This window comes from Phascolarctos cinereus, unplaced genomic scaffold, assembly GCF_003287225.1.
Source record: "Phascolarctos cinereus isolate Bilbo 61053 unplaced genomic scaffold, phaCin_HiC Scaffold_3;HRSCAF=262, whole genome shotgun sequence".
Taxonomy (NCBI): domain Eukaryota; kingdom Metazoa; phylum Chordata; class Mammalia; order Diprotodontia; family Phascolarctidae; genus Phascolarctos; species Phascolarctos cinereus.
The window spans coordinates 244119235-244136464 of NW_027555736.1; the positions used below are offsets into that span (position 1 = coordinate 244119235).

Consider the following 17230-nt stretch of genomic DNA (forward strand, 5'->3'; position numbering starts at 1 on the left):
TCTTCTCTAAAGCAGTTGTAAGGCTTTTAAGAATCTCCCTGAATTCTGAAAACCATTCAGACAAACCTCAGTTAAAAAAAAAAGATTCTACAATGATAACCCATATCAAAAAATCTGTTTTAAAAAATGAGAAAGTAAAATAACATGAAGAGTTCAGAGAAATAGAGTTACACAAGAGCTCACACAATAAAGATCATGACTTCACTTCTGAAACAAAGCCAAATATTCCAGTGTCAAAACTTTGTCACATGAAAGAACATGTGACAAAATTACATTATTCTTTATTACTGTAACTGAAAGATCACTAAAAACTACATTAGGAGAGTTATTGAAATAAAATGCACATTTTTTGGGGGAAAGAGTTTTAAAAAATAATGTGAAGATCTCGTTAACTTAAAAATAATTCCCTCCTTTTTTCTGCCAAGTTTTTCTTATAATAATAATATGTATACTTTCTGATTATCAGCCTGAGTCATGTTTCTTTGGCTTTACTGGAAGCCAGAGAAAGAAAGGAAAAAAGAAGAGGAATGAATGAATCTTATACCTTCTTATTTTGTGTCCCTCCCTCTGCATTCTGCTTCTCTCTTTCCCAGATACCTACTTTGTGCTCAGCTAGATGCTAACTAATCTTTGAATTAAAATATTAGGGTTTTGCTTTTGTGGTTGTTTGTTTTTTGCAAGGCAGTTGGTGTTAAGTGACTTGCCCAGGGTCACACAGCTAGTAAATATCAAGTGTCAGAGGCCAGATTTGTACTCAGGTCCTTCTGACTGCAGAGCACCATGGTGCTCAATCCACTATGCCACCTAGCTGCCACTAAAATATTAGTTTGGTAGTAGGAACCTCTTCTGTTGTCTGGACACTATCCCTTGGTTCCAATTTAAACAGTGTAGGGGTGTGAATTAGCAGAGATCAGCTGTTAACACCTTGGCCACTACATTAGTGGGGTAATAGAAAAGAAGAGATGTAATTTTATTTTCATGTGTTTCTTGTATTTTGTTACATAATTCTCAATTCCTAAGAACTCCCTAAACAAATGTAAGAGAATTCTCCCTCGTAACAAATAAGAGGAGTTCAGCAAAATAAAATACCTATCTGGAAACACACGCCTCATTCCAGAGGGGTCTGGTCTACCATCTTTCTGCCAAGAAGCATCAGTAGAAGTGGGATTTTACAAAGAACTCTGAATGAGCAGAGGGAAGAGAAATCAGAAGACACACAGAAAATAGAAACATGCTGTAGATAAAACTGAAGGCAAAGATGTGGGAGAATGAAAAGGAGGTAAAGGTAGCTTAATGCATAGGCAGATTAGATCTGGTCACCTACAAATTATGAAAATATCAAGAAGAACCTGAGATAGGAATACTTTATGCAGCATGCAGCTGACATTCCATTAAGGTGTTATTTTCTTGCGCAAAATGTATTCTCTTTAAAAATGCAAATTTGAAGAGACAGCTAGGTGGCGCAGTAGATACAGCACCAGCCCTGAAGTCAGGAGGACCTGAGTTCAAATCCAGCCTCAGACCAAAACTTGACACACTAGCTGTGTGACCCTGGGCAAGTCACTTAACCCCAATTGCCTTAAAAAAAGAAAGTCAAAAATGCAGATTTGACACTTATCACCAATCATTTATAACTTAGAGCAGGAATTAGTTTCAGATTCATGAGTTCCTTGACAGGTAGTTAAGAAAGAATCACTGAGAAATTAAAAATTTTCAGGAAAAAATGAAAGGGAACTTTTGGGTAATGGACAATGCTAGGTAGAAGCTAGTCCAGGTGAGGTGCTAGAGTAAGAAAAGGGCCAACCGAGATGAGAAGAGACAGACAACAAACTACTTCACAATTGTTCCTTCATTAAAGGAGCACATGGAAAAAAAAAGCTTTATACTATAATGGAAAGAATACCATACTGGATCAAAAGACCTGAATTGTAGCCCAAGCTTCGTCACTTATCAGCAGTATGAACTTGATCAGTTTACCTCTAAAAGGTCCAGATTTTTCATCGGTACCATGAGGATATATTATTTGTTACACATACCTTATAGGACTGAGGACTTATATAAAGAGATTTGCATCTATTTGCCAAAAATCTTACTACAGTTTTAAGTTCTTTAAAAGAACACTACAACTTTTGCGACATCTTGTATAAATGTGAGGTATTGCTTAGGGTACGTAAAGGAGAAAAAGGAATAGATACATGATGTAAGAGATGATTGGCAGTAAGCCTGAAAACATCTACACAATGTTTAAATATGAAATGAAAATGATAAATGGAGTACCTCTAGATTTTGAGGAAAAGAAAAAGTGGTCTCTCAAGAGTAAGCAGAAAAGTGAGATGGAAGTAAACAGTAAAGATAGTACAGGAAGAAAGAGTAAAGGGAAGCCTACAAAATGGGGCAAAAACCATCTAGCCCAATGCTCAAAATGTTTTATGGCTAAATATTTTCCTTTTAAGGCACTGAATGCTACCCTATTTGCTGGAAAGACTGACTTTATCTCCAAAAAAATGTACCTTTCTGAGGGGGGGAGGGCCCAATTAGGGTTCAGTGACTTACCCAGGGTCACACAGCTAGTAAGTGTCAAGTGTTTGGTCTGAGACCACATTTGAATTCAGGTCCTCCTGACTTCAGGGCCAGTGATCTATCCACTGCGCCACCTAGCTGCCCCTAAAAGGAACTTTTCTTCAAAATAATGGTTCTGTTGTTTCATCCTGGAACTTTACTTACTGGCTGGGGCCTCTTCACTCTGGAATATACTATTACCTACGAGGCTCAACCCATCTCCTTCCATTTCTGAGTTACTCGAGGAGCCTCCATTTTGTGAAGGAGTCAGGCTGTCCTGCCTTGTCCTCCTGCCCCTATTCCTGATATTGCACGTTCCTGCTGGGTTAAAATCATGCCCTTGTCCCAGTTATATTCCCCCCTCACTGAGTCCCCTTTTTCAACTCCCTTTTGTGTGTTGCTTTCCCACATTAGCATGTAAGTTCCCTGAGGGCAAGACTACCTTTCTCTAGGATTATCTTTGTATGCCCAGTGCTTAGCACAGTTACTTAGCACATAACAACATTTACTAAATTCTTGTTGACTTCCTTCCTTACATCAGGGCTTCCCAAAGAAAATGAACCTAATTGAGTTTGGCTGAGACTTGAAATGAATCTTTCTTTCTGTGGATTACATTTAAATTTTCTACGAGGAAAAATAACCTCTATCACAATGTCATATTTCAGTTATGAGGATGGAAATTGGAAATACTTATTTTTCATCTTGCACATTAAAGAGGTCTCCTTACGTAGCATAATATCAACTTTGACCAGCCTGAGAGGAGACCTGGTAAACTCCGTCTCTTGCATTTCGGTTGCCATAAAGATTTAGTTGAAAAATTTTAGGAAACTTCTGCAAAATGTTTACAACAAATTCTGGAAAAATAAAACTAAACAAAACTAAAACAATAAAACATATAGCGAACTTTCCTACCTTGAATGCTCCTTTTAAAGAATGCCTTACATCCCTCACACGACCACACACCATAGTGGTAACCAGAAGCATAATCACTGCAGACAGCACAGAAGTGGGCATCCCTCTTTGAGCCTGGGCTACTGATACTGGGGCTGTTACAACTGTTCCCATTAACTTTTCTTTTCATTGTCTCTCTGGTGGCAAAGAAAATATCATTAGGAAAAAAGAAAAGAAAAAATTATTTTTAAAGACAATAAATCAAATATCACAAGAACTCACTGTCAATTTACTTGACTCTTTTTCTTTCTTCTCTATGGAAAAATACTGTTTTCCAGTGATGACTGTGATAAGGTTTTAGTTAATCAGAAATACATGTGGAGACAAAGAACGAATGTACTCTTAGAGCAGTCAAAAGCCAGTTGGTTTATACCAACTGATTCATATTGTGGAAATAAAGCATTAACAGTCCATTTAATCGTAGCTTTCATGGTGCCATTTCATAAGGCAGTCTATGCAATAGACAAAGACTTGATGAGGATCTTCTATACCACATTTTCAGAGCTGGTTTTATCCAAGGTAAAGCAGGAAGCTATTTTGCTACAATAATTTCAAGGGGGCAAAAAGAGTCTTTCACACACCTTGCAATACATCTTATCAGATCTTTATAATGCCTAGAATTCCCTTAATACAGACAAAGCCTTTCATTCCATAACTGCAGAGAAGGCTTAAAATAACATTAAACTCAGGAGAGGTAACACATAAATTTAAATTACAGACAGTATGGTGCACTGAAAAGAGACCTAGATTTGCAACTGGATGATCTGGGTTCAGATCCTAGTTTTGACACTTCTTAGCTATGTGAACATGTTCAAGGTGTTTAATCTAAGACTCAGTTTGCTCAGCTATAAAATGAGGATAACAGAGGTGTGCTGGAGCCAGCTCAAACCGGTTCATGATAACCAACTTTTAAGTTTTAGTGTGGGCATTTACATCTCAGAAATGAGCAAATGCTACAAATAAGGGCTTGATTTATTATTTTGTTGACTATCTAGGCTTAAGAAAGTGATGGAAAACATGATAATAATGCAGATTGAACTTTAAAAAGTTAATATGTATTTTTTGGTTAGGAGAGCCAGTTTTTAAACATTTATAAGCACACTGCTGATAACAATGCTTGCAGTGATAAAGTCAAAGAGTCATTGTGAGTACTGATTAGAGAAACGCAAATCAAAACAACTCTGAGGTACCACATCACACCAACAGATTGGCTAATATAACAAAACAGAAAAATTATAAATGTTGGAGAAGATGTGGGACAATTTGAACACTAATGCATTGTTTGTAGAGTTGTGAAATGATCCCATCATTCTGGAGAGCAATTTGGAACTATGCCCAAAGGGCTATCAAAATGTATATACCCTTTGACTCAACAATAGCACTTCTAGGGCTGTATCTCAAAGAGATCAAAAAAATGGGAAAAGGACGCACATATACAAAAATACTTTTTGTGGTGGCAAAGAATTGGAAATTGAGGGATGTCCTTCAATTGGGGAATGGCTGAACAAGCTTTGGTATATGAATGTAATGGAATACTATTGTGCTATAAGAAGTGATAAGCAAGCAGACTTCAGAAAAACCTGGAAAGACTTATATGGACTGATGCTGAGTGAAGTGAGCAGAACCAGAAGAACGTTGTACACAGTAACAGCCATACTGTTAGCGATGACTAACACTGATAGACTTAGCCCTTCTCAGCAATGCAAGGACCCAAGATACCTCCAAAAGTCTCATGATAGTAAATGCTATACACATCCAAAGAAACAACTATGGAGTATGAATGCAGATCAAAGCACAGTTTTGCTCTTGTTTTTCCTTCTATTTTGTTTTGTTTCCTTTTGCTTGTGGTTCCTCCTATTGGTTCTAATTCTTCCTGACAACATGACTAATATGAAAATATGTTTAACAGCAATGTATATGCAGAGTATATCAGACTGTGCACTGTCTTGGGGGAGGAAGGGGAGGGAGAGGGGAGAAAAATTTTAAATTCAAAAGCTTATGGAAGTGATTGTTGATAACTCAAAATAAATTAATAAAATTTTTTTTAAAAAGAATCATTGTGAGGAAATTATTTCACAAACTTCAAAAAGCTATAACAATTTACTTACTTTTATTATGTATGTAAAATACAAGGTCCATAAGCACAGGGGCTAGCTTATTGTTTTGTTTTATTTTTGCATCCCTACTATAGTGCCTCACATATAAATGGTACTTAATAATTTGGAAAGGTAGTAGTCAGAGGTGTTTAATGAAAAAAGATGTAAAGAAGCAACAGATTCCCATTTAATTCTCTAAATCTCAGTACAGGATATTCCAATGAACCTGAACTCCAAGCACTATCCTTTTAATATTATTTTTTTTCCAGCTATAACATAGAATAGATACATTATGTTAATGTGTATATACATAACGTATACATGTATATATGTATGTGTACACATGTATATATAATGTATGTGTGTGTGTGTGTGTGTATAATGTTAAAAGAAAAAAACCATTAAAAATTCAAATGAATCTCCTTGCTTCACTATAGAAATGAGGGACTATGGGTATGGCTTACTGCATATGATATCAGTTTTTTGATATGTTGTTTAGCATTGCAAAATTTGTTTCCTTTTCTTGACACTTTACAAAGGATGGCCGTCTGAAAGAGAATGACAGGAATATAGTAGGTAATATAGATGATATTAAAAAGATATCAACAAAAATGAAAATAATAAAATATACTAATAAAATAAAAAATAATGAAGACCCCAAAATGAAACCCCAAAATGGAGAATGAAAAGGCTGTTTTAAATCTCTCATATTTGAATATGACAAATTTCAAAGCCCACAACGGCCAACAATGCCAGAATTTTTTTTCCCCAATCAGACTTAAAAGGATGGCTCTGCACTGTGATAGTGGCATCCACAGCCAAATACTTCAGTGGCCTGATGATCTCTTGATGTGGGTATTTTCTCCACTAAAGCTGAAGGGACACAACCTTATCTTCTATGTCTTACCCTAAATGTTCCAAAGAGAATTTACTGAAGATAATAGAGACTTTCACTTTATTTTGTCTTAATAGTTTTTATTGATGATTTTGCTTTTGCATAACCTCCATTTCAGTATATGTTATTCTCCTCTGCCCTCCTCAGCAAACCAAATTTATGTAAATAAATATATATACATATATATGTATATACACATATCTATGGCTCTATCTCTGTATGTCTATAGTAGAGATATATACCTGTATCGATAGATACAGGTATAACATAGCTAAATATCTATAGATATACCTATATATATGTGTATGTGTGTTCATTACATATATATATACACATATATACACACACATATACACATATACACACATATATATATACACATACATATACACACACACACACGTACACACACACACACATATATATATGAAAGGGAAGGGAAAAACAGCAGTTCAACACAACTGAATAACACATCAACACAGGTCTGGCAGTATATACAATGTACCACACCTATACATCTACTTTTCCAGTGAACGGAGAGGTATATTTTTTCATCTTCTTGAAGAACAAGCTTGATCATTATAATGACAGTATTCTATTTCTTTCTGTTGACATTCTTTCTTTAAAAGTGTTCTTTAGGTCTCTCATTTTCTCAGGAGCCTGGCCCTTTAATGCCAGCTCCTCTGCCTTAAGCTGGAAATTCTAACTTCAAAATAAAATGGAAGGAGGAAATGCAGCTGCCATCCTGCCTTTGGCTTTCTGGGACAGGCCCAGCCCAAACAAATCATCTCCAGGAGCCTAAGGGAGGGAAGCAAGACCACAGTCATGGATGACTTGAAATGTTGTGATTTTTGTACCTTCGCTCCTCAGGCAAATTAGACATATCTCTTTCTATCCAATTTTTCTTCCTTGATTTTAAATATATCTTTATATTGTGAAAAAAAATTTGTGGTAGCATTGTACATAATGTTTTCCTGCTTCTCCTTACCTCACTCTGTACCATTTCCTTTAAGTCTTCCCAAGCTTCTCTGGATTCTTCATGTTCATCTTTTCTTACAATGTAGTAAACTTCCATCACATTAATATACCATGATTTGTTTAATCATTCCTCAATCAACAGGCACTAATTTGTTTCCAGTTCTTTGCCACCTTAAATAGTGCTGCTTTGAATATTTTTAAGGATATATAGAACCCTTGGACTTCCTCAGGTCATAGACATTTCTATTTGTGTGTATGTATAGAAGAATGGGTCACAAATTTATGGGAAGGATATTTTGTAGCTACTGTCCTTACCATGCATGCCATCAAAAGAATTATCTTTGCTATGAGCTAATTCTGCTTAATGGTTAACTATTAATGAGAAGGACACTGGTGGGGGCTCTTATGCTATCAGTTTAGGAGTACTACAGGATTACTCCTAGAACCCAAAGTAGCAGACGCATTCTGGGGATGTAACCTACTAATGTAAATTGAGGGGAATCCCAGAAGGGATGCTATACAAAGTACACAGGAAACTAGCACAAATATATTAGAAGCCAATAGTTAAGTGGTCAAAAGATATGAAAAAGGATTTCTCAAAAGAAGTTGTTGTTCAGTCTTTTTTCAGTCAAGTCTGCTTCTTTGTGACCCATTGCGGTTTTCTTGGCAAAGATAATGAAGCAGTTTGCCATTTCCCTCTCCAACTCATTTTACAGATGATGAAACTGAGGTCAACAAGGTTAAATGACTTGCCGAGGGTCACACAGCTAATAAGTGTCTGAGACCAGATTTAAACTCAGGAATATGAGTCTTTCTGACATAACCCCAGGCACTCTATCTACTCTGCCACCTACCTACCATACTCAAAAGAAAAACTGCAAGCTATTAATGCCCATAAAATAAATACAATGATCTGTTTTTATCTTTTGTCATCTGGAAGCTTTCATTTAAAAAAAAAAATTCAAACTATATTGAACTTGGTTGGACAAACATATAGGAATGTCATGTTTACATAGGTAGACAACCATAATCAATAACAAAATTGTGACAGAGATGGAAGAAATACATTAAATTCCCCTATATTTGAATGCACAGAATTATTAAAAGCTTAGGAAAGTTTCAAAACTTACTCTAACATCTAAACATCCAGATCTTCATCTGTTTTTACAAGACTACATTATTACTTTAGTCCAGAGGTTCATGGTAAAAAAAAAAAGCCAAAACATTTCCTTTTCTATCTTCATGCCTAATATTTTACTGAAGTCATACTTTTACTATAATTGTTGCCATGGAAATAAAGGTTCATGAATACCAAGTCACACTTTCTTTACTAGTGGAAGCCAAAGAACCCCAAATGAGAGAGAAATAGTTTTGTTGCAAGCCCAAATATCTTCATCAAGAGAAAAATGACTTGTGTCTAATCCTTGCTCTCTGAAAGCAATCATAATAGAGACCTTGGTTTTGGTCTAGATTGCTAATTTGAATTAAGATTAAAATATTGTGAGTCTGTTTTATTTAACAGCTTTTACTTGGGAAGGTTTTTAAAACAAATAAAATCTGAAGGTTTAAATGTAAGAAAGTCAAGCCAACATTTAGTTTGTGTCTACACAGTTCTAAGGTTGCATATGTCAGCTGATAAAGTGAATTCAAATTAACTAACTACCTACAACTACCTGTTTGGATCAGAGATGCAAACAAATCACCTTATCTCTCAGTAGTAGTTTTGATTGAAATTTACAGACACACAGACATTTGCCTCATTAATTTTGCTTTGCCTTGTACAGAACTACATGATTATGACGAAGTATAATTTCAAATAAGGTCATTTAGGCTAAAAAAAATTCAAATCATTCTAGAATCTAAATTAATTGAATTAGCTATCGGCATTGGTCAGGTCCATAGACTTACAGCAGAAAGGAACCTCAGAGACCATGTATCTTAACCCCCTTATTTTACAGATGAGGAAACTGAGGGGGCACTGTACTCGTCTGCCTCTGGGGTAAGAACTTATTTTTCATTTTACTTTGTATTATACACAGTGTATTTCCTATGTGGGAACTCCCAATCTATCCATAACTTTTAGTCTTAGAGAACTGCTCATTTCATACAACTGTTAGGTAGGAAGAAAGGACTTGAATCCATATTTCCTTTATTCCAAATTCACTCTACTTTACCATGGGGCCTGTGTTTAAAAAAAATTAGAAAGGAAAATAAAGCCTAATTTTTTTTTCACCTTTCACACTAGAATTAAGAAGCTAATTCATATATCACTGTCACTTTCAATGGAAATAAAATTCCAAAATACTGACATATCAAAGAGATAACTGGCCTGAACCAATTAATATAGGAATGCCAGTGATGCATAGATTTCAATTAGTGAGCTGAAGAGATAAAATAAAATCATTACTCATAGCACTCTCTTTTAACAAGGCTACAGCAGATGTGAATGCTTGGGGGGAGGTGGGGCAGAGAAAGGATCAGTAGACATAACTATCTCCAAACAAATATTTCTCAAACTGAGGGCAGAAGGGCAGAATTCTTGAGGGTGTTTCGAGATCAGGGAAACCAGAACTGCAGGATTCAAATATTCTTTTGGTGGTGGTAGCTATGTACATACCATCTGAACCATTCTCCCCTCACTAGGTCCTTGCCTAGCTCTCATTTCCAGACTTTAGCTTCTTTTTTTTTATTTACAATTTATTTTGCTAAGATCATCAAGCTCATCATTTCTCACAGCACAGTAGTATTCCATCACAATCACACACCACAACTTGTTCAGCCATTCCTCAATTGATGGGCATCCCTGCCATTTCTAGTTCTTTGTCACCACAAAGAGAGCTGCTACAAACATTTTAGAACATATAGGTTCTTTTCCTTTTTCCCCAATCATCTTTGGAAACAGACCTAGTAGTGGTATTGCTGGGTGTGTATGGGCAGTTTAGTAACTCTTTGGGCATAATTCCAGATTGCTCCATGAATTAATGTCCCAATTTACCTTACCCAAGGCTTTACCTTCTAATACAATACCAAAAAGATGATAATGATGAATCTCCAAGAAACTGTTTGGAAGTGGTAGCAGTGATACTCATAAGACCAACTGTAGCCTGGCAATTACAAGTTAAGTCTGGTGAAGGACTCATGTGACAAATTTGCCATGAAAGTCTGACAATCAACCAGAGGTCTAAAATTTAATGGTGTCAAACTGAAATAGAAAGACATCCTTTCTTGCCTCATGTTGACTTAGAAAATCACAAATTAACATTATCTGTGTTGTACTACGGCAGCTAGGTGGTGCAGTGTGGGTAGTGTGGGCCTATAGTCAGGATGACCCAAGTTCAAATCTGGCATCAGACATCTACTAGCTGTGTGACCCTGACCAAGTGACTTAGCCCTGCTTCCCTCAGTTTCTGCATTTGTAAAATGAGCTAGATAAGGCAATGGCAAACTACTCCAGGATCTCTGCCAAGAAAACTTCAAGTAGGGTCACAAAGAGTCAGAGACAACGGATATGACTAAACAACAATAAATGTAGCATTGTATTTTCATTCATGTTGTTAAACATTTTATAGGCCCCACAGCAGCCCTTTGGTGGTGAGCTTGACACTTCTAATAAATGATACACTTCAAATTACATATGAAAGCCTAGATAATAATACTTAAGGAAACAAGAGTTTTCTGCCTGTAGGAATAGTTAGATTTACAGCAGACTCCAATGGTTAATAATATATTTCAGATCAAAAGAAGGCTCACATGATTTTACAGAGTTTATGTCTTTTAGAGAACACAGTCAAAGGACAATCATGTCAAAAAAGAAAAAAACAATCCAGTAGGGAAAATCAGGGGGTAGAAACACCAAAGCTATTAAAAACTTGCACCACTTAAAGACTGTATACAATACTGGTATTACTCTTACTTTACAGATGAAGGAATTAAGGCTCTGAAGAGTCAATGCATATTAAAAAAAAAAAGTATTGTATTATGTAAAAAAGACTCACCCACTGTAATACAGCTTTTTCTTAAAGTGGATCCCTCTATATCATATAATATATACATACCTTATATGTAATATAGTGAGAGCATTATACATAATAGCTATATATAGTATATATAACTATATATAATATTATACATACTGTATATAAGGTGCCCCAAAAGTCACGCTGAGAGTTCACTTTTACTTACAGTTCACTTTCTAGTAAGTTAACGTGTACTACTGAAATCAGCCAAAAGACCATTTATTGGCTGCCTACTATGTGCTCTGTTAATACTCTGTTAGACAGATGGAATAAGAAAAATAAGTTATGCTCTTGCCCTTAAAAAACTTATGATCCAGCTGGAAAGACAAGGCTTATATGTGAAACAGCAGTACACAGTAAACAATACATAACTGAGTGCTAAATAGCGTAGCACACTAACTGTAAAAACTTTGGTAGTTTAAAGGAAAGGGGAATCAACGAGATTTAATGGAAGCAACAGGAGTAGAGCTAGTTCTGGAAGAATGCATAGAATTTATACAGGCAGAAAAGAGAAAGATGCACCACTGAAATTTTAAAAATAGGTAAACTGCTTTATATTAACTAAAACAGAGTCATATAAAACAGTAGCAACAAAAACAAATCAAAGGCAAGAGTCCGCTTACCTGCTCACAGGCAACACATGTTCCACTGCTCTAGCTTCACACCAGGAGCCTTTTGGGGGTTCTGCATATAAAAGTGATGACTGGCAGTGCAGGGTTAAAGGTGAAAGGTGTCCAGCAGTTGGCCACAATATACTGGGGCTGGTTGTCTGTCTGACGGCTCCACCTTCCGAGTCATTGGCATTGCTAGGAATACTGTAGTTCATCACAGTGGGACTATAGAAGGCCATCGCTGAATACTCATGGCAGCCTTCAACATAAGATGAAGGAATATAAAGAGGACTGTGCTCCAGAACAGTCTGGCTGCAGTTGTAGGGAGCAGGAGAACTAAGGCCAGATGGTGAACTTTTGATCTCGGCTTTGTTACACCCAATATCTTGAATGGGAAGCAGCTGAGAAAACTCCTTGTGAGAAGATGCACAAAGAGACATTATGAGGCCAAATGTCTCTTACTCAAACACTTGTCAGCAGGTATTTCAGCTAGAAAAACAAATACAGCATGATACATTAGAGCTATATTTCTAATTTGGGCATAATTGCTAAGGAGATGAGAAATAAGACCTTTGACGAAACATTAAAATAACTAGAATAATTTAATCTCAAGACAAGGCTGACCACTTACTATTTTAACTATAAAAATAGAACAGCAGGAAGTAGGTTTCAAATGTCAGTGAGTGTTGCTATCCAGCAAACATGAACCCTTACTGTATACATTAGACCCTGAGAATATAAAGATATATTTAAAAAATTTTTTTTCTACAAACTAAGATTTTACAATCTACCTGAAGGAGGTAGGCCCCAACTCCATACCTCCTCTCTTCTCTCTCTCTCTCTCTCTCTTTACCTGTTACTCCTGTTAGTTACAAACCCTAAAATCTGAAATAGTTTTAGAAAGATTTTTATCAGGTCATTTGGCAAAGGAGAGAGGCAGAAAAATGTTGAGACAAGGGCATAACGACATTTGCCTGATTGGTCACCCATAGGCAGTAGGTAGTTTCCAGAGGAGGGCAGTTTGAGATTTATAGACATATATCAGGCAACTAAGTGGTGTAGTGGATAGAGCACTGGCCCTGGGGTCAGGAGGACCTGAGTTCAAATCCGGCCTCAGATACTTACTAACTGTGTGATCCCTGGCAAGTCACTTACCTGATTACCGCCCCACCCCTCAAAAAAAAAAGATATAGATCAGCAAGTATAAATATTCAAGCTAATTTGGGGAACCCAAAACACAGTCTTTGGGTGGAAACTAAAACACAAGTTTTGGGTGCACCCAAAACAGGACCTGAATCCAAAACAAGCAAAGGGTGGGATCTAAGCATCCCTTACAGCTATTAGGGCGTCCCTGGAGCATCTCTGAGTTCAGCCTGACCTCTATGATAAGTTTTAGGGTTAGACAATTTTCTTGCCACACAAAGCTAGGTTCAAACAATATAACAATTAATAGGGTTTTCAGAACAATATAATAAAATATTTTCCCACACTCCCTCAACCTATTGTCATGTAGCTTTCATTCCATGCACAGCCAAACATCTATAAAGAACAGCCTATTCTTGTTGCTTCCATTTCACCACCTACACCCTCCTCAAAACCCCACAATCTGACTTTTTCACTATAACTACCCTTAACTCTCTCCAACATCACTCATTATCTGCAAGGCCACTGGCCTTTTCTCAGTCCTTACTCTCTTGGAATTTTCTGTGGCATTCATGATTGATGGTCCCTTCCACCCTGTTACTCTGGCTCCATGATAAAGTTCTTTCCTAAGTCTTCTCTCATCACATCCTAAAGTGTAGGGGTCCTCCAAGGCTCTGTCTTATTCTCTCCAGCCATTCTCTTCCTTGATAATCTCTTCTATTCCTAGGACTCTAAGTATTGTTTCTTATGTAGATGACTCTCAAATCTATTATCTCCATCCACAATATCTCCTCAGAATTCTAATTCTGAATTTTCAACTACGTCCTAGGTATTTCCATCCCCTTCTCTAGCTACATCAAATCACTTGTAAGTACTGTTGATTCTACCTCCAAAATATATTTCTGGAATATATCTCCCTCAATTGGACTACTGCAATTATCTAAATGATCTGCTTATATTCACTCCATTCTTTCACATTGCTGCTGGAGAATTCTTCCTAGTGCACAGACATGATACACTCACTCAAAACCCTTCATTAGCTTCTTAGCAGTTCTCCAGGAGAGCTGAACACTAGAAACATTAGCAAGAGAAAGAACTAAAGATCTAACTTCTGGGAAGTACAGAGAATTGAGGAGGTTTTCCAGTGACCTGCATAGAGTACACAACAACTGTTTCTTGGTTATAGCCAACTAACCTACTATGTTCAAAGTGAATGCTTCCCCTAGAAGAGAATGAAAAGGAGATATACTCATGTAGGGAAATCTAAGGAACAGAAGGATTTCTTTAGTGGAGAACAATTGGTAGAAGATCAATATTGGCAGAAAGAGAAGCAATTTTGTCACTGGAGTATTCAACATAGCAACTGGACATAAAGAAAATAAATGAGTTAGGGAAAGCAGATTGGCAAACCTGCCATGGGGGGTTGATATAGTAGTAATGGGAATTTCAATGACTCAATAATCTGTGGAGCTCTCTATAGATAGGAAAGAAGCATCACAACTATAAATTGCTTGACTTGCCTCAATGATAATCTCAGCCTTCAAGAGTTAAAGAAAGTGTAAAGGGGGGGAACCACTACTCTGGGTGTGATTTCCATCAGCTGGGAGGAACTGACTGCTGATGAAAAAATGATGTGAATTTGGTGGAGACAATTAGAAATATTAGGACAAAGTCAAGATTGAAAAAAAAGAAGAAAATGTAAGGTATCAATTATCAAAAACAAATGACCTCAATGAAACAGGTCAATGAAAGTTTATTTAAGAATCACTAGACATTGGGGGCAGTAGATAGAACTCTGGCCTTGGAGTCAAGAGGACCTGAGTTTAAAACCTGGCTCAGACACTTGAAACTTACTAGCTGTGTGACCCTGGGCAAGTCACTTAACCCTGACTGCCTGACCAAGGGGAAAAAAAAGGCCAAAAAAAAAAAAAGAATCACTGGACATCCTGAAAACCATGGCCAAGAAAAAGAAAGCTGGACAATACAATTCAAGAAAAAACAAAATTCCCCAGATCAATACCCCCACACCTATACCAGCCCAAAACAAAACAAAACAAATGGAAAAATCCAAATAATGATCAAGAAATCTTATGGAGAAACTAAAGTTAGAGACTTCTTGGTCCCAGAACTAAAAGAGCTCATAGTTGATAGGAAAGGAGCTAGAAAGCAAAGCTAAAACCCACACAGTCAAATAAGAAGGCAGCCTTACAGTGTGCCCTGAGATGGACTAGAAATACATGTAGCCTATAAGGTCCTGGGTCTAGAGGCAGTCATAAAAAAAGAGCCCCTCTAAGAAATCTCCAATGTGTTGGGAAACCCAGTAGGGCTAAGTTGAAGGCACTGGGAGTAGCAGCAAGCTGTATGAGCATAACAGCACCCAGACCAGCATAATGTAAAGCTCCGAGTTGCCAAATCCTTTGTCCTAAGATAATCATAGACTCTGCAGTCTGAATCTAAACAATTCAGCAAGGCCTAAATCCTGGAGGTAGAAGTCAGCATAGGGAGTCAGGGGACTAAGGTTTAGACCAAACAAGGACAACCATCCCCATCCAAAAGTACAGCGGGGGTAGTAACTGACCCTAACTTTGGCACAGAGCTCCAATTCAGGCACTAAGGCTGGAGAAATAAGTAAACCAAAGAAAGCATGAACCACTCTGATTATTATAAATCTACAGATACCCCAAAATCTAACCCAGAGAGGGTATTGACATAACAAGTGCAAACCAAAACTTAAGGGAAAAAATGAATTTTCTACAGGGATTGCATGAATACCTTGAAGAAAGGAAAAAAAATATTTAAAAGATGAAGTAAAAGTTCTAGAAGAAAAAAAATTGGAGAATGAATAGGTTAGACTAGAAAGCAGTAAATCACACCCAAGTACTGGACTCACTGAAACTTAGAACAGACCAAACATAACAACAATGAGATGTAAACAAATGTTAGAACAAAAGACAAAGATTGAAAAAAAAAGCCAGAAGAAAATGTAAAATATCTGATATCAAAAACAACTGACCTGGAAAACAAATTAAGAAGAGATAATTTAAAAACCATTAGACTCTTCAAAATCATTATTTTTTTGGCCTGGACAGAACATCACAAGAAATTATATATGCAAAGTTTATCTACTAGATTTATCAGAACCAGAGACAGAAGTGGATAGAAAGAATCCACCAATCACTTCCTAAAAATAACCCCAAAAGAAAACATCCCAGCAGTGTCATGGCCAAAATTCAAAGCCTCCACAGCAATGAGAAAATATTCAAACACCTAGAAAGAAGGAGTTAAGTTCCAAGGAACCACAGTCAGGATCACTTAAGACCTGAAAGCTTCTACTGTAAACAAGAAAAGATCTTGGAATACAATATTCCAAAAGGCAAAATATACAGACTTGTAACAAAGAAAGCCTTGAAAGTCAAGTGTAAGCCTACAAGTGGAAAAAAATAGGTTTTTAGTGGAATAGAGGACTTTGAAGCATTTCTGTTGAAAAGACCATAGCTAAGTAGGAACTTTGAAATATAAACACAAGACACAAGAGAAATGAAGAAAGATAAGGTTATTTGAGCAGTTAGAAAAAGGTATATGATGAGGTAGTGCTAACATTCTAATACAGGGAGAAGAAATTCATCCCTTAGAACTTCAGTTTCTTCAAACAGTATAGAGCAAGGGGTCCTTAACCTTTTCTGTGATATGGACCCCTTTGGCAATCTGGGGAAACCCATGATGCCCTTCTCAGAATAATATTTTTAAATGCATAAGATAAAATACATAGGATTGGAAAAGAAACAAGTTACACTGAAATGCAATTGTCAAAATATTTTTTAAAACAAAATATTTTATCAAAATATTTTTAAAACACCAGGTTAAGAAGCTCTATTATGAAGGGAGTATATTCCTCTAGTTTTTTATAAGAATAAGAATAGAAGGTAAAAGGAACACATCAGTGTAAAAAAAGTGGAAGAAGGGGATGGCACTTGATATTTT

General features: G+C 36.6%; 1 protein-coding gene across 1 annotated transcript in view; it reads right to left on the minus strand.

Annotated features, from left to right (window-relative positions):
- Positions 1-12589, minus strand: part of ESR2 (estrogen receptor 2) — a 73520-nt gene extending 60931 nt beyond the window's left edge. Inside the window, 2 exon segments of the mRNA XM_020986537.2 lie at positions 3472-3647; positions 12119-12589. Of these exon segments, the coding sequence (XP_020842196.1) occupies positions 3472-3647; positions 12119-12546 (604 nt within the window). The 5' untranslated portion in view covers positions 12547-12589.
- Positions 12590-17230: the final 4641 nt, after the last annotated feature.